This window comes from Helicoverpa armigera, chromosome 15 (genome assembly GCF_030705265.1).
Source record: "Helicoverpa armigera isolate CAAS_96S chromosome 15, ASM3070526v1, whole genome shotgun sequence".
In the NCBI taxonomy this organism is placed as follows: Eukaryota; Metazoa; Arthropoda; class Insecta; order Lepidoptera; family Noctuidae; genus Helicoverpa; species Helicoverpa armigera.
Genome location: NC_087134.1, coordinates 7663431 through 7687916, shown reverse-complemented (window position 1 = coordinate 7687916; position 24486 = coordinate 7663431). Strand labels below are relative to the sequence as shown.

General features: G+C 34.3%; 1 protein-coding gene across 2 annotated transcripts in view; it reads right to left on the bottom strand.

The window, feature by feature from the left end:
* Ptp36e (Protein tyrosine phosphatase 36E) overlaps nt 1–24486 on the bottom strand; it is a 160857-nt gene that overhangs the window by 33929 nt on the left and 102442 nt on the right. The window contains exon 3 of one of the 2 annotated variants that reach the window (XM_064037990.1): nt 15165–15188. The exons of the other annotated variant lie outside the window; for it this stretch is intronic. Within the exon in view, the coding sequence (XP_063894060.1) occupies nt 15165–15188 (24 nt within the window). The remainder of the gene's footprint in view (nt 1–15164; nt 15189–24486) is intronic. 2 annotated transcript variants of the gene reach the window in all.

Below are 24486 nucleotides of genomic sequence, written 5' to 3'. Positions count from 1 at the left end.
ACATCCTAAATCCGTTATTATATTGGACACGTAGGGCATTGAGCGTTCTCTGTGTATATCTGAACCACAGGCTGCACGTGTAGAAAGTCTGGCAGTAGGCTTTAAAAAGTGTGACTTTAACTTGTTCACTACAACGCACAAACCTGCGGGCCAGCATGTTACTTCGAACCGCCAATGCCCTACGTTCCCTTTCCATGTCAACTTTGTCCTCAAGGTCCTCGGTAACGTAATGTCCGAGATATTTGAACTTGTCAACCCGCTTTAGTTCAATGCCATTTAGCTTTATTGCGGGCACATTTAGTGTACATTTACCGGGGGCCTTGAAGACCATGAACTCGCTCTTCTTAGCATTGTACATCAAACCATGTTGAATGCTATATGCTTCACATATTGCGAGCAACTGCCTCATTGCACTTACAGTTGGGGTCAGCAGCACCATGTCATCCGCGTAACTAAAGTTGTTCATACAAATGTTGTCAATCCAGCAGCCTACTCGAGTGCTGCTGAGCCCAACTATAAGTATTGTAAATTAATTGGAGTTTTAAGTTGCGCTTCAATTATTGTAAAAAATAATGAGTGCTATTAATTACCTTAATAACCCTTAACGAACAAATACAGTCTTTGTCATACAGAGTCACGTCCATGCTTAAATTAACGTTACGAGTATCCAAATACTTTTATTCTCATCCTCCGAGCCTTTTCCCAACTATGCTGGGGTCGGTTTCCAGTCTAACCGGATTCAGCTGAGTACCAGTGCTTTACATCTTTTATTCTATGTATCTAAGTATTAAGAAAAAACGGCCAAGTGTGAGTTGGACTATTCCGTACTATCTACAAAAAAATCTCGTTTCTTGTTTAAGAGTTCCTAGAACATTATTTTTATTGTAGCTTTCCATTTTTATTGTCATACCGACAACAATAGTACATCATCTGTAAAAGTTTTAACACTGTCTATCACGGTTTTTGACATACAAGTTGGTGATAGACAAACGGACACAAGCTACGTCTTAATAATCCTGTTTTACTAGTAGAAACTTAAAATTCAATAAAACAGTAGATAATTTATATAGCAGAAATCAGTTCGAAGAGCGATCCTACAGATTTATTTCACAAAATTGACATTAAGAGTGAAAAGCACAGAATTGTGGCCATTCTCGGAACTGAATGAATGGAACATCCCGTTCAGAATGATAAATGAGTGAATGTCGAATGGTAGGGTGCTGAGTTGAACAACCCGAGGGTTTGTAGACGATTTTATTGCTTGATTAGATCGAGACGTACCTAGTTAGTTATTTCGAGGAGTACTTTGTATTGTAACCTGAGGCTGTGGACATGGATTCTCATTATATTTGAAATAAAACAAATGTTAAATAGATGTAAGTACGTATCTACAAAATAAAAGATTATTGCAAAAATAATGAGCAGCTACAATAATCGATTTTTTGAGATTATATTTTGTTTCAAAGGGTTTGATTAAGGATATTTGAATTTAATAGCTTACGGGGGTTCAACTACGATATTTTAATAATAAACTGTAATTTTTTGAAAATGTCACAAACTCACTGAGGCCGGTTGTAACTTATATTTTTTTACTAATGTTTTCACACGGCAAACAACGTTTCATGAATTCCAAATTTCCTAAACACACAATATAATGTGAATTACGAGTCGTGAAGCACTTAATAAAGTAAGCACAAATATAGCTATTAATCTTTTTTATTAGGTTTTTATTACTTGCCATGTTTATTCTCACGGCTTTGAGAATTATTGCTACTAGTTTGTTATGACAACACGCTTTTAATTTGATTAGAATAAAGTATGAGCAGTGTTAATTATATTTTAGCTTTTTAATGTTTAATTACAAGGAAGTTATTTTTTAAAGTTATTCGTTCTTGTTTTATGGTGGATAAAATTTGCAGCTTAGTAACATCTGCAGAGTTCATTCGGTCATTGGCGTGGTCAATCCGTGGATAGGTGACCGACCATCTTGGTCACGACGAATTTCAGTAAAATGAATTAGCTTTTCCTTTTTATATCTTTTAGATGAACCACATGGGTAATTCAGTGAAACGGTTTAGATTTGGAACAAGACCACAATGAGGATGTACACATGTGTACAGCACAAAGGTAAAGGAATTCCCGAAATTCTCAAGGAAACGAGATATCGGGTAGTCACGAGAATACCATCTACTGTTGTAACCTAGCCTTAACTTTAGACATCACTTAAGATTAATGCATAATGTGAAGTCGTTCTAAGAAGACACGAGCGAAACCACCGGCAGAAGCTAGTGTATTTATAATGGTCTTAAGAGGCTGGCGTCTTGTAGAAAGGTCAATACCGTTCAACAGAGTACAATTTACTCACATACAAATAGCAGAATTATTTAAATCGCAAAGAACCACAGCAATTTCTCGAACGCGATACAAACAGTTTCAAAGTTAACCCTTCGATAAACACGCAAAAACGGCTATAACATAACGAGTACAAGGCATTTGAAGAGGCGATGGCGGGTCGTTATGCGCGTCTAAACACAAGCGGGGGCAGGGTTGAGGGCCTCAACAGCCCTCGCCTCGCCTCTGCCTCAGTATAATGATGGATGTATTAGAGTTTAGACATTCGTGATGAGAGCTCCTTTGCGCCGCGCGTCGCATTTTCTAATTCAGTATTTTCTTTTTTTAGGTACGAAATGTTTTTTTTTGCGCTGTGTTTTTGTAGTGCTGACATGAAAAAAATACTGAACAAAAAGTTAAGGTTTTCTTTTATTTAGCTTTATTCGAATAATAATTCTAAATTCAAATCACTTACGATTACAGAATTTGACATAACAAAAGACTATAGACGACTTTAAAGATGGCTTCCCACATTCCATAGCAATTCAAAATGTCGGCCACGCACAATTCCCGCCACGGTGCGCTTTATCACTCGATCGCATCGGGGCATATCAGACCCATCACTCAGCTTGCTTTATCAATTCTGCGGCCATTTTTGTTGTTAACCCTTGAAAAGCCGTGAGCCGCTTGTATTTTTGAATTTACCCGATCAATCCAAGGATTAGGAGGGCTTGGGTGTTTGGGAAAGTCTTGGGTTGACAGATGCCTGATAAATTTTCGGATGAGTAATTTTTGCTTAGGATTTATTCAATGGATGGCTGTTGATTTTAAAGGCACTTTGTTGGTTCTTATTTGATAACAGCCACCACAATATTACTATGTAGTTAAATCTATTATAAACTAGCTTTTACCCGCGGCTTCGCTCCCGTCAACTGACTTCTCTACTTTCCCTATTTTTTTTTTTCATAAGAACCTTCTCCTGACAATAACAAACACAACAAAAAAAAGAATTAGCCAAATTGGTCCAGGCGTTGTTGAGTTATGCGCTTACCAACACATTTTACGATTCATTTTTATTATATTATAGATTAGAAGTATTATAGGTTAGAAGCGAAAACTGCACCTTCGAAAGTATTTTGCAAAATTACACTTTAATACTTCTTTAACATCAGAAGTTCTAAACTCATTGCTTTCAAACCAACTAGCACTAGTTAATACAATGTCAAAGTTAACAAACATTGAGACATTAACTGACGCCGTAAATTCATTTTGGGAAGCATTATATTCGCCGCATATTAACAATTAATGTATTGCAAAGTTACTTCGTTTCATGCGATGTTCCAATTTCCCGGAGCGACGCTGCATACCCAAATTGCATTTAAACATGGTATTATATTATGTTTCGGTATTATAAACATTAAAACATTGTTTGGCAAAGGCTACAAATTATAAATTTGTGAGATTGAGGGTTCTATTTTAAAACATTCTAAAGCAGTTAGAAGGTTAAAGAACTCGAGGAAAATTTAAATAAAATGAAATAAGTGCCGACACATAATATCTGTGTTTGCAATACACACTTCGTTGCCATCCGTCAAGACTTTTTTGTTGTTTAATAAATTCAATTCGAAATGTAATCCACTATCTTGCATCGAGCCTCTACACACTCATGTCTTAACTGTGACAAGATTCCAACTAATAAATTAAGTACTCAGAGATGGTAAAGCAGAAGTACACTCCCGCAACTTTGTCACTGTTTGCTTGAAACTGAGATCTGTTTTAACTGGAGATAAAAGGCCAACGTTAATCCTGCAATCTTACTTTCCCGAGTATTCTAAGACAATGGCTATCGGATCCCCCATTGCTGTTAAACGGCGTTGAAAACAATGAAAATTGCTGTTATGTTTATTTGTTTTGTTTTACTGCAGTCAATCTGTCTTCATTAAGATCTGCTTATAATAGAGATGAAGAGTTAACTTCGCTATTTACTTGCCCTGTGTAGCTTGGTCAAGTGATATATTTTTTACGCTTAGAGCATTAGAACCCGGTATTGTCCTGTCAATGCATTGTACTAGAATCTAGTAACTAGATGTTTCCTCGCTGTTACGATCGCAGCCCGTGGAAACTACTGCTCATAACCGGATAAAAATATACTTGTATGATAATCCTAGCTTCACAACTGTAAAAGATTTTTTTAATCGATAGTTTCGGAGCCGACAGTACAAACGAACCAATTCTGTTTCCTCTTTATTACAGTAGTACCTACAGATATCTAGAACCTGTCCTTTACACCAAAAATACCGGTTTTCTTTACCAAGATAAAAATAGAGATAATTCCATAATAGACAACAAAATTAGTCCCAAAACCAACACAAGAAAAGAGCACCGTCCCAAAAATAATTCTACAAAGACGCCTAAGATTTGTGTGGGCAGTATGTCCAATCTTATATAAAATCTACTCTATTTGGGCAAAAAGGCCATATTTTATACAAAATGCTGATGATGGAGTAAAGTATAATGGCCAGAGAACTTTGTTTGGTAAGTAAGACATAAATTATGACCCTTTGAGCGCCATGGTTCCTTCGGCAGTGCATTAGCCTTTCTTTTTTTGCTCGGAAAAAATTATATGCTTTCTTGCTTAGATGGCAATATTGTTCTAATAAGTAGTGTTGGCTATTGAAAATAATGACATAGATACATTTGTCTACACATAAACTACTACTGATATTATAGGTATAGGCGAAAGTTTGTATGTATTGATGCTTGTTACTCTTACACGCAAAATCTAGTAAATGGATTTTGATGCAACATACCAGTAATTAGATTGCATATCAAGAAATGTATAGGCTAATTTTCATACCAATGCGTACAATAGTTCTCCCGAGAAACGGGCAAAATGGCTGGCGGAAGCTAGTACTTTAATATTTAGAAGTATTTTTAAGTAAGAAAAAACTATATGTTAACTTGTTTTATAAAATCTACTTCTCTATCCTTTATTTAAGTTAAGCTTAACCTCTTTAGCACTAAACGAGACCCTTTTAGAGCTAAATAATAGCATGGTCTGTAATTTGGACGGCGCCCAACTCTGTATCACTGAGCAGATATTACGAGTAATAGATTCAACGTAAATGTCTAACCACGTGGTATGTGCGTATTTTGTACTAGCGTGTTCATTGATGCTGGGAGATATGAATAAGGATTTCTTTATGAATTGAACGTATTTTTGTAAGAAAATAGCCCTTAGTAAGACTGATAAAATGATAGATAAAAATACAATTGTTTTGCGACTAGATTTTGTGGTTTTTGAAAAATTGGGTCGATGAAAGTATATACCTTTACAAACAAGATACTTAAGTTTATATCCATTTCTAATCATCTACAAATACACTAGAAGACTACTAGCAATTCTGCTAAAACCACTTTGTACCTGTATTTATTTACCACTTTAGTTATGTACTAATAATTAATGGAATATTATTTACATTGGCACACAATTCCCCTAAGGTTTTCCTGTTAAAATTATTATTACCGTTCTGTAGCGAAATACGATAGGGAATACTTCTTAGAAGCCTGTGTTTTTAATTCCCAATTCAATAAATGAACACAAAAAAATTTAACTTATTTAAAAATATGGTAAAATATAGCTCGCTTCACTAGCTACGACTAAAAGGACTAATTTTTCGGCGAAAAGACCATTACCAATATCATTTTTGGTCATATTTCTCCCTTTTTATTCCGTCCTGGTCCCATGTGAATTCTCCTGCATTTTTCCCTGTCATCCGTCAAACTATCACTGGCCGTTTTTTTACACACTACCTAAATTAAATTTCGAACAGTAACTTTCTAACTTTGAATTTTGAAATAGGTTATATAACAACTATGATGCGACAGTTATTGTTTTAACTGTTACCATAGAGATACATTGTAGAGGTTAGTTCCAAACTAGTGTTTATATTATAACTAAAGTTGGTTCAAAGTTACAGTCAGCTTAATTTTCACGTTATAATTACTTTCAGACTGCTACAGAAGTTTAATTAGACAACTATAGCGTCCATTGAGTGAATTTAAAAGCTACTGAAATAAAGGAAAGGGTATTTAAGTTGAAATGGAAATGAGACCAATTTTATTCGCTCTGAGTTAACAAAGAGAATTGGACTGTTGTGGACAGTTAACAAGGAGGACATTTTATCTAGCTCATCCATCCTCCGAGCCTTTTTCCCAAACTATGTTGGGGTCGGCTTCCAGTCTAACCGGATGTAGCTGAGTACCAGTGCTTTACAAGGAGCGACTGCCCTGCCTGACCTCCTCAACCCAGTTACCCAGGCAACCCAATACCCCTTGGTTAGACTGGTGTCAGACTTACTGGCTTCTGACTACCCGTAACGACTGCCAAGGATGTTCAATGACAGCCGGGACCTACAGTTTAACGTGCCATCCGAAACACAGTCGTTGGTGTCTAAGATATACTTAGAAAGTACATACAAACTTAGAAAAGTTGCATTGGTACTTGCCTGACCTGGAATCGAACCCGCGCCCTCATACTCGAGAGGTTGGTTCTTTGCCCACTAGGCCACCATGACTTTTTCACATTTTATCTAGCTGTAGTATAGTTTACACTTAGATTTGTATCTATAAATATAAAATTACAGTAGCAATATCAAACTGACTTGTGAGTACCTATTTCATGATTTCTATCTACCCCTTTGTGAGTTACAAGCAAGATTAACATTTGAAATATGTTCCATAAAGAGAATACTAATGAGTTTGGGTATTCGTAAATCAATGAACGTTTTAATCATTACAAAGCTCGATGGAATTGGACATCCCTAGCATGTGGGTGAAGATATGGACAAATGGACATCCCTAGCATGTGGGTGAAAATATATGGAACTTTTCTATACATACAGGAATATATATTGTTCTTATCGTGGGAGAAATTAGGGTCATGATTAATTAATTTGCGAGCAATGCTTAGGAAATTCCTTTACTACTAAATAAATATATTTATTTACTCTAGAACGGCCGGGTTGTCAATAAATTCTTGTAAGTGCGTGGGCGAGGTCAACGCCCTCCCGTCTAAGTGAAGATTTCCTTTATTGAGAGCAAATATTAAGGCGAATGTTCAGCTATTACTTACGACTTTACTTTTGTTAGTTTGGCTGAAATAGTTTTGCTACTTTTATTTTTAAACGCGATGGGAATTTTTGCATCATATTTTCATTTTTTTACACACCTACTCCTTTCACTTGCCTTGAGAAGGTACTAGTTTCAGTGCAAAAAATTACTCTCAAACAAAGCTTGGTGAAAAAGGTAAGGTCACAAACTTGTAAACTTGACCTCTAATACTAGCAAATTCTTCTTCCCAGCAAAAACACATAGGAAGTGGTGAAGGGCGGGCGTTTTGGGGCCTGTCTTTTGTTTTGACGTTCCAAAAGTGCTGATTTTCTGCCTACTTTGAATAAATGACTTTTGATTTGATACTGTTCTCATGAGAACTATCTGAGGGCGATATTCCAAATGTAGTAGCCAATTATTCTACCATGTTTCATAATAACCAACGCGGCGCAGAGGAACAATAAAATAGAAAAATCTAATAACAAGAAAGGGGTAAGTACTTATATAAACTTTGACCCAAAAGGACCAGAGCGATGTAGCTCTCTATATGCGGGACGGTACATTATACTGTTGCTGCTTTACATGCGTCGTGGGCTTAACCGATTTCCAATTCAGAAGTTCGGATTAGAATATAAACTTAGTTCTATCACGGTCGGTTTAACTTCTATAGTTTGTTGTGAACTAGGTTAGTATTGCGAATATAGCGTTGTAATGATTGTCTCTAAGCGTCGCCTTTTGTACTGCTGTAGGTAATATCTAATAGGAGTTCTAGTTGTAATGGGTACAATACAGAAATGTACGTCTAGATAATGTTTATTTATATGAGTTGGTATTGTAATTGTATCAAAGAAGCGGTATTCCTATATCTGAAATTGTAACTATATACATGCAGAATAGTCCCAGTTATGTAGGTATTATTTGTAAACATAAGTATGACAAATGCAGATCTTATAAATAGGTACAGAACTCTATGTGATGTTTATGTTGAGAGTATAAAATATGGTTTGTCTAAAATGTAATAGAAGTACATTAGTTTCAAGACAAAATAAAAACAGTTATTGCTAGCACTCTAAAACAACGATAAATATAAAGATATCAGGAAATGAAAAGGCCGTTGACAAATATAAACCAGCCACAAATATACAAATTCCTCCCCCATCTTATCCTTGACCGTTGAACCTGAAAGTTCATTTATATGGAAACAAGAATTCCTGTAGAACCCTCGATGGGGTCGAGACGGCGACGAGACGATCCCGTAAACTCTCAAGACAATAAACACGATATAACCTCAAGTTCATTTCAACTAATCCAATTCTTGACACTTGAAAACCTCTTGGACATTTCAAAGAAGCAAGACTTAAAATAAACTGAAACGTATAAAGAGTATCAAGTTGTAATTTTGTATGGGGCTTAAAATATTTTCAAAGCTTTGTGGGTTCGTTGGCTTTTGTTTTACAGACGATTACTACTTATGTAGTAGTTTTTTTATTTCTGCACATTGTACGAATTTGTAAATTACACTTTCAGCGGTTTCAACAACACTTTTTGAGTGATAATTTAACAGGTCTCCTTCCTCAAAACAATCTAACTTTATATTAAAATTAATGTTCTCATTTCAACAATTTATTGACGTAACTAAAAGTTTTACCGTAATATTAATAATTTTTTAGAAAACAACATTTTCCTTTCTTATTTATTTCAGCGTATCTTTTTCCTTTTACGTCTGAAGCCAGTCTTAGAGATTTGACATCGCGAACAAAGCCTTTGTGGCCAGTGAAAGCTGAGAGATCATAGATACAACATAGTCCAATTACGGTGGTCCTATTATCCGAAGCTCTGATTAACTTAGCTATCGAAAGACTTGTTTGAACTCTTGGACGTGCCGCCGCCGCCGTCGCTAATGACAGCCGAGCTTGGATACTCCTTAGATAAACATCGATTGATTTCGTCTTAGAAATGGGGGCTTTAAATAGGAGCGATTTTTTTGTGACCACAAAAACTCGCACTACCTACAATGACGTAAAAATTTTAACTCCTTTTTTCGACTTTCCTTTAAATCGACTTCACAAAAAGAATGGGGTTCTCAATCCGTCGGAATCCTTTTTATTTTTTAATATTCGTTATTCAATAAAACCTTCAACAATATTGCCCGCCTAAAACTCTAATTCGAAATTTCAAAATTGAATCCGCATCAAATGTTTCACTTAAGCGATTTCAAACTTCGAAAATGGAACTCTCAACTCGTGTCCGCGGGGAGAGATGTCGCTGCACGTCGTCGCGATAAAATGGCTGCCAACATGGCGGCGACGTGTAACGTCCGACATGTTGGCGCTTTGACGGCCACTGGGGATATTGCAACTGCAAACAGTCTAGCCTAGACGTTGATAGTGTTTCTTATTCCAACAAAGGGTAATGGGAATATGGGTTTAAGTAGAACGATGAGTGAAGAGGAAGTACTTGCTTCGATACTGAAACGATTATAGTCTTGGAACTCGAGAAACTGTGACAAGAAAGGTGGATATCTTCGAAGTATTTGCAAACCTAATTTCGTATTGGAAGGTATTACTTATCCAGCGAGCGGAGTGAAAAATCGATGTCAGAAATATTAGATCTTTTTAAATAAATCGAAACATATCAGTAGATATACTTACCAAGGTTTTTTTGCAGAAAATGTTGTTTACGAGATGTCCTAAAATTCGCAATAAAAATGATTATTAATAATCATAATTAATTTTATTCTACCTTTCCATTACCCTGAATTAATTACACTAAGTGGTCTTCGTAAATACAATAATATTACTATAACAAAAAAAAAACTTATAATTTGAATGTTTACGAGACAGTATTTATAATAAAAATACTGAAGTGTACTATTGTCAGAAAATACGAACCCTATCATCAATGTGCCAATTTTCACAGCTATCAAAAGAAGCCTTTGAAATCTGAACACAGCTGTTTCAAAAACACGAAGTTATTTTATTTGTTTTAGATCCAATAACACAGCGATTTTATTAACAATCCTCAAACTCAACACTTATTTATTTTTGTGAATATGGGTACATTCTCATCGTTCATCGGTTTACTGTAATCGTAGCTTATGAATCACGTAACCCTGAACCGATCGAGGAAAAACAAGACGCTACGTGACGTTTGGGTGACATAAATCCTGTCACCCAATAGGAAATCAACAATGGAGCCGAAAGCAAAAGGTTCCGTGGAGACCGCTGCGTCGTGACAGCTACCATTTGGCCCAGAGCCAAGAATCTGCAAATGTACCCGGGAAGTTTCGGCACTGGGTTAAAGAGAATTTGTAGGTCTTCAAAGGGTTAATAGGAACAAATGTAAACAGGGATCGTTGAATTTTGTCTAACGAGTTTTTTAGGTAATTTGCACTTTTAAAGTGGCCTTTTTTGTCTTTGGTAGAGATTTGTCTAATTGTTTTTATGTTTTAAATACTTAGCAACTTACCTACGGTTTTTGTTATTGTATTTTAAACAAAAAGGAATATTTTATATCACAAATCTGACAGTAATAAGAAGATAAATGTGATGCAAATTATCGCTTTCGTCAGTCTGACATTGAATTTAGTTTTTTAAAAGAATCATCTACTTAACCTTAAATCTTTGTGGTGTGGCTTATGGCTTAGATGGTACATATATCTAAAAATATTCCATAAGTAAGTTTATAAACGTGATAATAATTTTATTTTCTTAAAATTGATTTCAGAGAAAATGATGTAGCGAAGTCTGTTCAGTTCACCGTAATTAGAATTAAAAGAAACTTAAAATAAACCTCTATTTAACACTTATTCTACATCAACGAATTAAAAATACTCCGTCTAGACAATATTGATAAAGTAAACATACTGAGATATTTTTAATTAATAATAATTAGTGCTACAAACTAGAAGCTGTTAATTACAGTATTTGTTATAAACTGAACAACCTAATAAGCGTTTGTTAGATTTTAAATAGTAATTAAAACAGACGTTCACAGTAAGCTAAGCTTAGCATCTAATTCAATTAGTCTACATGTTATTTTCACTAATTTTACAGTTATTTTCTTGAGATAAACTATAATATCTTTAATACTCTACTTTATTAATCTTAGTACCTACTTCGTACACCGACCGTTTTGGTGCAGTGAGAAGAAACCATAGGGCGCGAACCTCGATGGTTTTTTCATTGAAAACTGACAACTGTCAAATGTTACAGCTGCACAAAACAGTCGATAGATACCATAGATATAATATTACTAAACAAGATTGCGCACGCTCAAAATATATATTTACGAAAATGAACTCTATTCAAACGCAATAATGTACTAAATTGGTTGCATAATACACAGAGGCAAATCCGAGCCGAGAGGGATAGTTCGAACGGAGGCTGTTTGTCTCTTTCTAACACCTTGCCAGCATAAAAAAATGTTGTGATCAAAAGTTTTGTCTTCCCAAAAAACAATTGAATCACATAAAATTTTTATCTTATTTTAACAATTGTAAGTCAACAAATTAATAACAATCGCATTAATTTATTCGTATTTATTATTAAAACATAAACAACATAAATTTTTATTTTGTTTTTTTTTTTTTTTTTATAGCGGTAACCCTGAACATTCTTGGCGCGTAATCAGCATTTAAAATTTTGTTTATATGTTTTGTATTAAATCAATTTAAACTATTTAAATGGTGAAAAAGTGTTGTGTTTATACTTGTAAAAGGAATCCTATGGTGGTTGCAATATATCGTTCCACAGGTAAGCTAATAATAACATTTTCGTAAACCAAACAACTAGGGTGCCCATGAATTCTTGTAACGAGTCAAAATATGGGTGATGGATTTTAAAACTGTTGTGCTATTGTTATAGCTTCCCAAAAAAAGAAAAAAGGCGACATAAATGGCTCAGCAGTCTATATATGAAGTAGAAATACAAAAAAAACAGTCTTCACTTCGAATCTTCCTGCTTTTATACTGCTAATTCCCGCTAATTATTAAAAGCCTTTATTAGTATCTTAAGGTCACAAACTGCGTAAGTTAAAACTTCAATACCAATCTGTGTTTAATAATCTTAGCAAATTCGGATTTGTCTCACATAGCTTAATCTCATCTTCACCCTATTAGAAAGGGACAGACAGCCTCTGTACTAACTGTTTCACTCGGCTCGTTTTTTGGGTTTATATGCGCAGTCCTGTTTACTAATATTATGTCTATGATAGGTACTTATAATATCACTTTTCTCCGATCAATATTTTTTGTAGCCAGAATATTTGATCTTCAAATAAAAAGAACCCAATAAATCAAAAATATCTAGCGCACCTCTTTTTTCGTGAAAGATGCCAATCTTGACAGTTAGCAAGCGAAACTTTTTGCGTCTTGGGAAAAATCATGTTGTAAAAGTGTTCCGACAACGGTAACTGAGCGCAGCTTGTGTTAAAACTTGTGAAAATATTTCGTTGAGTTGCCAGTGAAAGAAATGGCGCCGTCGAAATGTGTGATCTTGGTTTCGACAATCAGCAGTTTAGATTTTTGTCTGGGAATGTGTAGGTTTGTAAAATGTTTAGTCTTTTAGAGTGTTCTCATTTATGATACGTATTAAGCATTTTTTTAAGTGGAACCGATTACGGAAAGTAATTCTGGCATGCTTTTAGTAAAATTGGTATTGATACTAAGACCCAAGAGTCTTCTTAGCACGCCAACATATCCTATTACTTTTTCTCTTGAAACTTTTACCAATCTACTTTTGTCTACAAGTACTTTACTTCTAAAACCTCAAATTTTACCAATCTACTTTTGTCTACAAGTGCGGACTTTTCTTTAGATTCCTCTAACAATGTGTGATGCAGTAATATTTTCGATATGTATAAAAGTTTTCCGATATAAGTCGTAAGATGTAGCATCTGGCACCGAGAATGTTCACGTCTTTATTATTTGTATTTCTATGTCAGATCGGCAGAAACTTTTAAGGGTGTTTGCTTCACATAGTTTGTAGGTATTGTATAGTTACATTATGACTATAGTAAAATAACTTTATTTCGAAGATAAGTTTTCACTGATAACTAAAACCCATATATTACGACTTATTCAAATGTCGCTGATAACTTAAGCGTCCGTTTTTTTGTGAAACAACTGTTTATTTTGAAAATTGAACGTGAAAATTAACAGTAAAAGTGACATATATGCCATCAGAGAATTGGACCTTAATTCGATAAAGAGTTGCTTGAGTTAAGTGGTCGCTTAAACTTGAGACATAAATAGGTAATTGTGAAAAAGTTAAAGAATTTTCACTAATTGTCTTTTTAAAATAAAAGTACGTATGAGGCCATATTACGAGATAAACCATGTTCTACTAAAAACTAAATTCTTCTACTGAACAAGCCACATAACTCAGATAAACAAATAAAACGTAATAAAATTGCTTGCAAAGAATTTGACCTAAATACGAATCTCAAGTTATATAAAGAAGTGTTATATAAAGAAGTTTGTATATATGGTTAACTATAAGAGTTGACCTATTTGTGTCAGCCATAGATCACGGTTAGCGAAGAATCTGTTAACTGAAGCTTTTAAACTAACTTTAGGATGTATAAAAATTATTACCGGTGATGTTTTTGTTAAACCTAATTTTAATTGAGTATGTATCATAACAAGGTTTTTAATTAATTTTACTTGCGTTACTCTTTAAGTTATTCCGTGAACAAAAATATGAATTATAAATACTATTCCCACTGTTCAATTAATTTTCTTATCACGTTTTTTGTTTTGATTAATTAGTATATTTTTTGTATTTTATAAAATTTCAAAAAATGCTGTTTTTTTATTGAGAACAGGATCAAATTATTATTAAATAAGGTACTGGCTATATATAGCTAATCATGATTTTTCTGATAAAAATTGAAGTCCCACTACTTCCCACTACAGTTTTATAAGAGCGTGTATTAGAAGTAGGAAATGAAATTGTGAACAAGGGAAACGGGTTCCAATATGTGCCGGTAACTATTAGCGGGAAACTGTCGGCTTGCAGCCAATATGGCGGGCTACAAACAAAGAGTCCGCATAACTTTGTTCAGCAGGGTAAATACGATGAGACGTCTATTAAAAGTTGCATCATTATTTAAAAGCCTGTATTTTTCAATATTTATCCTCCTACAATTTTACTGAATAACATGTTAATGAAAAAAAATATGACAATATTAATTTACAACGTAATTTCAATTTTTGAAAAAAAAAATTACCTAAAGTGTTAAATTAATCGCTTTTTTAACAAACAGCTGCTTCAGTAGATTTATTTTAGAATGTACTAAACTTAAAAGCTTTATTAATAATTTGCATATAGTAAACCGCGGCAACGATGCAAAATCTGCTACATAAGTTTTCATTAATTAAACTAAAACGTGTACACTGGTTAAATTACAGAACATTATGGAACTTGGCTGTTATGTACGACAAATACTATTCTCATCTACGACGGCAACAAATGGAAGCATTAGTACTGCTATTGTAGCGATTGTAAGCTCTGGCTTCATCTAGAACCTTCCAGAAAATCCGCCATCTTGCATTCCATGGAGTAACAAAAACATTCGATTTTCAAATCGATGAACATAAACAAAAAGGTTGTGACCAAAGAGTTTAACATAAAAAGGGTGAAAAGCAAAGTTTGACGTATTTTCTGTATCCAGATTAGCCTTTAGCTCTCTAAACACTAATAATTTTTCCTTTAACTTACTCTCGGGCTTAAACGTGACTCGTTCTGAAATAATAAAATATTCTGTTAATCCTTTGTAATGGCGATTTGTTGCCCATTAATGTTATATCGTTTTGGGACGCTTTTAATGGAAATCACCCTAAAGTTGTTTTACTACACTTTAAATCTAGAGATAACGCTATAAAGAGCTATAAAACAAACAATTTTAAATGTGACTAATTGTACGTCTTTAGGATCCAGTTGCACCATTTAACTATAACGATAAGCAAACCATAACCACTAACCAGCCGTTTACTTGCACCCATTGATCAAATCGGCAATCTGACAACTGAAAATGATTCGGTTACTGTCACAGTTAAATGGTGCAACTCACCGTAAGTGTACCTACACCTAAAATACTTACATTGTCTTTGACTATAAAGACAAAGCAATCAAAAGAAACATTGCCAATAAAACAACAGATTCTCTCACATACATTGCTGTCTCTCTACTAAGCTAACTAAAACCACGTCTATAAAACGAGCAATGTATGTTCGAGACACTTACAACCTTTCAACCCATTCGGAGCTATTTCAGAAATGTCTTAGCTTACTCACACACTGCAGACTAAATAGTTGGCCGACAGTTGGTTGTAAAAAAATATCCTTTTAAGTTAATAGTGAGTTTGTAGTAGATCTGATACCGATCAAATCCCTGATCGTTGTTGTTATTTGCGCACTCCTATATATTTCCGTGCTTATCAAGCGCTCAAACTGTCGGCCAACTAAAAAGTTTGCAGTATGCGGGTGCTCTTAAGGCAGTTACTGCTATCTTTAAGGCCATTGACATATGTCTGTATGTATGTCGTGTGCACACATCCTCGAAGCATGTGCACTATGTGCAGCACTTTCCTCGTTTTCCACTAAGAGGAACACAGTTAAGTGTTGTAACACTAAGTAGAAATGCTTCACTTAATGTAAGGGTTCTGATGTTTCCATTTTCACTTACCTGTATTACCGGAGCGTACATGAAACAAAAAAGAAACATCTCATTAGTTTTTATGTTAAAAACTTACATTAGGAACAAAAACCATGTATTTGAAAAGTTGCTCATTGTATTTTGAATAAACCCCTACTTTTTGAGAAAACTTGGTGAAAATGCGTAGTCATATTTTCATCAAACCTTGATAAACTTGTGCATATAGAGGTAGATATTATACGCAAATAAAAAAGACCAATGAAAATCCCGAACAAAGGCAACTAAAACAATAAAAAATTAACACAAACAAGGAAATAAGGATTGTGAACATAATCGAAACATGGCTTATACAGCGTAACAATTATTTTTATTGCGATTTCAAATCTTCAGTGAAATGGTGTTTTTTGCGGCGACGCGACGGTGCGGCGCCGGCCGCGACCCGGTTGTATCTACCTCGCTTTGGCGTGTGGTACAAGGGGTGGGACATAGCGAGGTAATTTATTTAGCTGGTGATTTGTTGGTAGGTGCATTGGTTTGCAGTATTACTGGTACTTTGTATTGAGGCAATAAAGTAAGTGGAAAAGACTTAGTTTAAAGCACTTTCACACTAGCGCATTTTCTGAGCGACGTTGTTCTGTTCTTTCGTTGTTTGTGTGTGACACGGTCAGTGTCGTTAACTAATCTATTATTATGATATGTATTTCAAAAGCGTCTCTTTATATTTGACGGAGTAAGTATTTACGTAATCTTGATTGAAAGACAATCTTTTCCATTTAGCTGTAACTAAATGTTTTTGGACATATAACTTCCATATTGTAAGTTTTATTATTAAAAAGTACCTAAATCACTTGATTGCCTGGTATTTAAAATTAAAGTAACATAAGCACAGATCGCTTTCACTTGCACCATATTCAAAGTGCTCTCCGGGCGAGGCTGTCTCCGTGCCTCCCCGAATAAACACCCAGTTACCATGTAAATAGCGATTCCACGTACTCTGACGTACTTACTGAGTAACCGCGACACATGTTAAATATCTTACAGTTTTACTGCATAACAAGCCTGTTTGATGGTGATGAAGTTTCATCTGTTTTTGGTAAATGTTTTGTAGAATAGTTTGTGGAAAATTGACTAAATTATGATGAAATCAAGTTTGAAAAGCTCCAGTACCTTAATAGCTAAGGATTCAATAAAAAATAGGTTTCATAATTTCAATATTATAGCTTTAGTACGCATCATTATGAACAATTTACATTGTACCTACCCATAAACTTAGCCATTAATTGGATGAGTTAACACAAACTAAATTCATTTTTTTACGTTTTGTGAAGTCTGTGAAAAAATAGTGTTGAGACCTCTACTAGCCCATAGCTCTACGTAAACCCGTAAGTAAAAAGGTCTTTCAACCAGAGCAACTAGCTCAAGGCTGCTAAAGGAGGTGGAAAAATATCAACAGGGTTGCCAAGTTAGTGACAAGTATTGAGTTATTTGCAGCCAACCTCCGCAGGGTTGCCACTTCATTCATTATTTATGCGGACAGTGTGCGACAAATGTGTGCCACGTTTGTACAGAGGTTTGTTGGTACAGATACTGAGGAAACAATGATTTAGATTCGTCCTTTTGAAAAAGCTTTGGATTTGTTTATACTTTTAAGCGGTTCGTATTTGGTTTTCCACAGAATACATATTATTACTGGAAATGATTGCATATTAATTGAAAATAAACTTTTAAAAATGTAGAAGATTAATTAAATTTTCTCTCGCAATATCTTAACTTCTACCAGCAGTTTCAGCCGGGTCAGAAACAACTCCTCACACCCAGATAATAATTATTCTCCCATAAATTTTCATCCCACATCTATTAGCAGAAATAATTAAAACTTCTCATTACAAGAGTGCGTGCCCAAAATGTCACTTTACTTACATAATTTCCCGGAAATAAGTGAATTAAAACTCCGTCGTAATTAAATATGAGTACTGCGGCCTTCGCACGTTTTTACAAACGATCCCATAGGGAATACTTATCATACAGCTGAAGTTAAATAAGAACTTCCCTGAAACAAGGCTGTGTCCTGAATATTTTAAACATTATCTTCAATGTGGATTATAGACGGTATAATTTTCATATTTTTTGAGCACGTAGTAAAATTTTCCATTCGAGCAAGAAGCTTTTAAGACTTTTCAATATTTCATTCGTGAAAATTGGATTGGTAAAAGTTGATTTTAAAATGTATTATTTTTTAAATAATGAATTTATTTACTCCCAAAAAAATAATACTAATGCAATAAAGCTGAAGAGTTGGGTTGCTTGAACCCGCTAAAATCTTGGAGGATTAAAGTTGCGATTTGAATTTCTTCAGCGGTAGATAGTCCATTAATTGAGAAAGGCTACAGGCGACTTTTTATTAAGTTGTGAGGAGGATGAAATAGACAATTTTCATATGAAAATTAAACTTCCTCTTTGGGAATTGTTTATATAAAAATGAATTTAGTAGGGTATTTGCAACATAGTCATGTTAGAACAAGGTAATTGCGTATCACCCATGTAATATTTACTCTGTGGCTTTTACATAGTTAGCTATCACAACTATATTGTTTACATACACGGGACGTAATATAAAGCAAACAGTTTTATTGAAAATTAATGTATTGTAAACATTTCGGCGTTATTAGCAATTAAATACACGAGTGAATGTGGATTTGTTTTAGAGCAATATTTTTAATTCATCATCATATGTACATTTACTTAGATAGTCACCCATCCTTGGACCGACCGTACGAAGTGTTGCTTGACTTTATGATCGGTTATCTGTGCAACTGTGACTTGGCCACGACCACCATTTTGAATATTCGATTCAATTGTCAAAGAAAGCAGATGCTTCTGTACTTTGAACCGAACATGCTAGGAAATTCTGTAAGATTGCTGTTTCTTCTTAGTTTCATAGGTCTGTATCTAATTATATATCTAATTAATAGTAATACTATTATATATCTAATAATTATGTATCGAATTATCCAATAAAACGACTTTCTCCAAGCCCATGGTATGATAAAGTTAATATGAAGAATTCCATGAGCCACGTAATGACCATCTCGTCGGCATTATGATCTCGTCGCCGCCATATTGTATTTCATGACGTCACAGCCTTGATTAGGTAAGCAATGGAAGGCATATTTGCACGTAGTACTATGAATGAGGGTGTGTTATATACCAAGGCGTATTGACCTTAGTAATAAGTTGGTTAGGAGTTGGTGATCCTTGAAATCTAGTAAAAATAGTTTGATATTGAACTTCTTTTGCAAAAGTGTGGTCCTAATAGTTAGATAGACATGTGTTGCTGGGGAGTTTGTTGTGCCTCTTCTTCTTCCCAGTAAAAGAAGTGATGTGTGGGCGTTTTAGAGGCTGTCTATTGTTTTGATGTTAAAACGTTTGATAATATAGTTTTAGTTCAGAGAAGTCAAACATAAGAAAGGAAAAGTTTAGTTGCAGTAACAATGCACACAAAAGTGGTGTTTTCTGACAAGCATATCCACGAACAAAACCACATACCTACAGTAGCTTTAAAGTACTAAACATCAAATTGAACTAGGCTTGTAACCATTGTTTAACATTGCATTGCTGCAAATCCCAGCTATTAGTTGGGATCAAAACTGTCAGTAATAGTCATTTCATCCATCTAATACATCAAACCATCTACTAAACAATTTAAGCCGAAGATAATTTCATATTTCCCACTAGAATTTAGACTCTATTCAAATGAGTATAGGATTTAAATTCCTGTGCAGTTGTAGTGATAGCTTTATGAGGTGCAAAGCAAGAGGTTTATCTTCGCAAATCCTGCTTTTCACGCAAACTATTCGCTCTTTAGTGAATTTTCTCATTTCCTTTGTGAAATTCAAAGCTGCTGTCTATACAATTTGAATCATTTCCTTGTTTCATATTGAAATTATTAAACGTCGGTTATATGGTTTTAACGTAATTTTGGGTATTTGATGTCGATTTGATTAGCTGTGTTATATACGGTATGACTATTTTATAATAGACATGTGATGTTTTGCACAATTTTTTCTTCCCAGGAAAATGCACACGAAGAGGTGAAGGGGTTTAAAAAGGTGCTATTTTCAGTCTAGGTTAAGTAAATGATTTTTATTTGAAGAAATGATGTTTTAAAATCCATATCCAGTAATTATTGTCTCACAGAAGATTAGCAAAGTACATACAAGGGCTATGTACTTTCAGCTACCAACGAAAAGCAATTTTGAAAATATTATAGGCACATTTACGCACTTCACGTCTAGATATTCTCATAAATCAAGCTACATATTATCTTCAAAGCAAATAATTACTTATGCTCTAAATATTCTCAGAATTTACACTTATAAGTTACTCCTTCATATGTCATTCGTGCCATTAAAGATTCACCAGTGAACTAATTCCATGAGTTCTGTCTCTGAATGTTTATACTCGTTCAAAATGTTCTCGGGAACATTATACATACATAATATAGCGTTTCTCTTACATGTTCAATTATTAATATCTTCATATACTGTTCAGTCCTACTTTGCGACAGAGAAGACAAATTAACAAAGTCATGTACCTAATTTTGATTAATGATTAATATTTTTTCTTTAACTCTATTAAATATAATAACTATCATAAGTTACCGCTTTCAGTACATACATTGTTATAAGTTTCTACGTTTTTATTTTTATAAGTATTACATTTAACTACTTTTACAATTAAAAATAAAAACTATTCTAGTAAAAAAACTATATATCCTACCTAATCTACATATTTACAAAAATAAAAGTTGTTGTATTCCATTATTATATTTATTTAGATTTGGGAGAACCTTTTTATCACTTTAATTCCGTAAAATGTTAAGAAAAGCATCATCTGCGCAGTCTTCTATAAAGGGTCGGCATACAAGCTAACCGGATGCGGCTGTTTTAAAAAAATAGTGATCAATACTATAGAGTGTTAGTTCAAAGTTTGAGATAACTGTGATTAATTGTTCTGTAGGGAGAGGTCAGTTCAAAATTACATAAAAACTTCGTAAATCCATATCAAAACCTACCACATTGTTTTAGCGATGAGCCTAAACACACAACACGCCACAAATACATAGAATAGTGATTTATCATGTAGTTTGCATGTAGACACAGATTTACGTCATTCGGTCATTAATCACGACAATCTGTATTTACATGAAACTTGACGCTTTTGTGGGTAAAACAGATCATTTTGTTTTTATAGTTTCTTTGGCAGTGATCACGGGTAGTCAGAAGCCAGTCTTACCTAGGGGTATCAGGTTGCCCTGGGAACTTAAGGAGGAGGATAGTATCAGATCAAGCGGCATCATAGACTGGAAGCCAACTCCAACATTGTTGCGAAAGGGTAAGCAGGTGATGATGAGTTTCGCTGACAAAGACGAGGGTCCTAAAGCTCATGTTTGTGACATTGTAATCTCTCGTTCTACTGAACTGATTAAAAAAAATAGTTTACCAATAGACAACGCAATTATTTGGGAGTATCATAGGTCATGCATTAGGTATACTAGAAGTAGTTTCCTTAGGGCATGGATGACACAGCTAATAAAAAACATACCTAACTCTAAAGTAAAGTAAACATGCAATAGAACAAGAAAAGCCGGTGTGATTAGGATTGAGCGAGGCTGCGCGCATGCGCGGTGCAGTCCTCGCGTTGCGTGGCAACAAGTGGCCGTGATAACGGCATGTGTAAGTAGAACAGTGGGCTTAGTTCCAACGAGGTTGTGTAGGATTTAAACTGCATGGTCTTGTGAAGAATTAAGGAAAAAAGAAGGATTATTTTGGATAGCTAAGAACACTAACACTAAGTAAATTGTTGTTTCAACGGGATGTGCTTATAAGTAAATTGTTGAATATAAACTCTGGTTTTATTTTTACTAAAGGTTGGAATGAGAAGAACCATAATCGAATGTATCCTTATTACATATCTAAATACCTACTTATATTGTAAAACTGAAGAGTTTGAATGTTTGATGGAGGAAAGTTTTGAGATAACAAAAATTACAGCATCGGTTTGAAAAATTATTTCAGTATTAGATAGCGTATTCATCGAGCAATGCTAAAGGCCACTTTTAACCGGCAAGCAGTTCCCATGGGACGCAGATGAAACCACTGACGGAAGCTAAATAAGATATGGAAAGCTTATGACACAGCAAGACCAAAAATGTCTAGCCGTTGTGGTTACCTGTCTGAAAGTACACATTTGTACTTAGCCAACCTTTTCAAATAAACATAATTCAATTTCACAAAGTTATTACTCATACCTGCCTACAGAAAGAAAAACAAACAATTATGAGATAATTAGGATTTATTACTGGAAGTTTACTAACAATGTTTGCGAAATTAACTTAAGAAAGCTGTTTCTGAGAAATAGAAATAATTTCTTAATTAGTTCATAATTTTCTAGTTTAATGGATCGGAAACATGGAGTACGAAAAAATGAGCAGATATGCCATAATGCAGGTAGGCCAGGCGCCTTCATCTAGGTCAAATACGTACGATGGGTGGGTATGACCGAAACGATCAATTACGAGTGAATTAACTAGGATTTCTGGTTCTTTGAGACAGCTATCAACGATTTTGGGTACACAAAAAATTGGCGGGTTCATAAAAGGCGTTCAAGAGTGGAGACAGTAACGTTCATTGCTCCCCGCATATCCGCATTTTGGCGCGCTATTTTCTTAGGAGATTTTCCGTTATGGCTCCTCTGCTAGTCATTTTGTGCTCCGTGATCGAAAAGTATGGAGTGCGTGCGTCACCTGAAAGTTTGCTATCTACGCAAAACAGACGAGAATTATAAATGCTGATGACTTAAGAGACGAGGTTCAGTATGTCTCGTTTGTATTAAGTTACCTTTAAGTATATGTTTCAAACTTTCAATCCGGGATTAAAAGCAATTAGGTGGCAAGTACGGGATAATTAAAGTGTAGCTTTACATGTATGATTTCAGATTTGTTTTGTAAACATAACCTTCTTTACCGTCTCTGTTTAAGTTTTTAAGATTTCTGTGGTTTCATGTAATTCATCTAAATGGTAACTTTTCTTTGCAAAAATAACTAATATAATTTCCTTCTTATATTATAACATCAGCACAACTTTCAGAAGTAATTGTAGGTACAATATTGTACACTTCTATAAATTATTAGTTAGTATCTTTCTCATTTTTTACTTGAGAATTATCTATCGGCATTCTACACAGTTCTTTTTTTATTCCTACAACTTATTACGAAATCCCGGCAATTAGAAACCACTTAACACACTAGAACTTAAACAATAATCTCAATGAACGATCACAATACAGCTTGACGTGAGTGGAACAAGATGTTCTAGAGTGGCTCATGATGAGGGGAGTATTGAGTAAAGAGGTCTTATTGTGTTAATCATGTACTTCAAGCTAGTAAGGCACTTGAGGAACATACGAGTAAAGAATTGCACAAAGCTAATAAAAAATATACCTAGGTAATTATGTTGTTTCGAAGAAGAATTTTTTAAATATTTACCTAAGGTTTTTTTTTGTAATTAGGTATATTAAGAACATAGTTTTCCCTCGCCACTTATTCGGTGTCCCAAGGAATTTTTTTTTTCAATCAAAACAAACTAGCTTTCCCAGTTATAACGAACAAGAATTATTTCCATTTTTTTAAAGATTTTCGTTTTTCTCAAAGTTTGTTTTTACAATTCACAAATCGAAGGACCATTTTCAATATTAAAGTTGCTCTCGATCGCGTCGTCGCTTCGCATTAAAAATTCAAAATTTTCCTTTTAACAAAGTAAGAACCTAATTTATACTTACATATGCTAAAAGGGTCAATAAAACTTTCAAAAACTTTCTACCAGATTGGATGGGACAGATTATTTCAATATTTGGGCTAAAAATAAAACCAAATAACCTAGTAATACATAAAAATGATTTCTTTTGTATTTCGATGGCTAGATAGGTTACAAGGTTCGCATGAAATAAGGCCACGGTATAATATTCAACAAAAAAACGCATATTAGTTTACTTAATGATAGCATTCCAAAATTTATTACTTCGGCTGTCATTAAAATATTTAACATCCGTAGAACATAAAATGTGAAATGTGAGCATAAAATTACGAACGAGACGTGTATGTGCGTATGAACCGTTCTTATATTTAAAAGACAAAATATGGTTAAAAAAAGAACTAGCACGCCTTCTATTTTCAAACACAAAAAAAAAAAAACTTTTTTTCTTTTTCTCTGTGACCGGCCATTAATTTTGATACCTAAAGAAGTTGGAACAAATTGGAGGGCGACGATAAGCCGCTTCAGTGATTTTAATAGCGTATTTAAAACTTATTTATAGCTTTTAAAAGGGC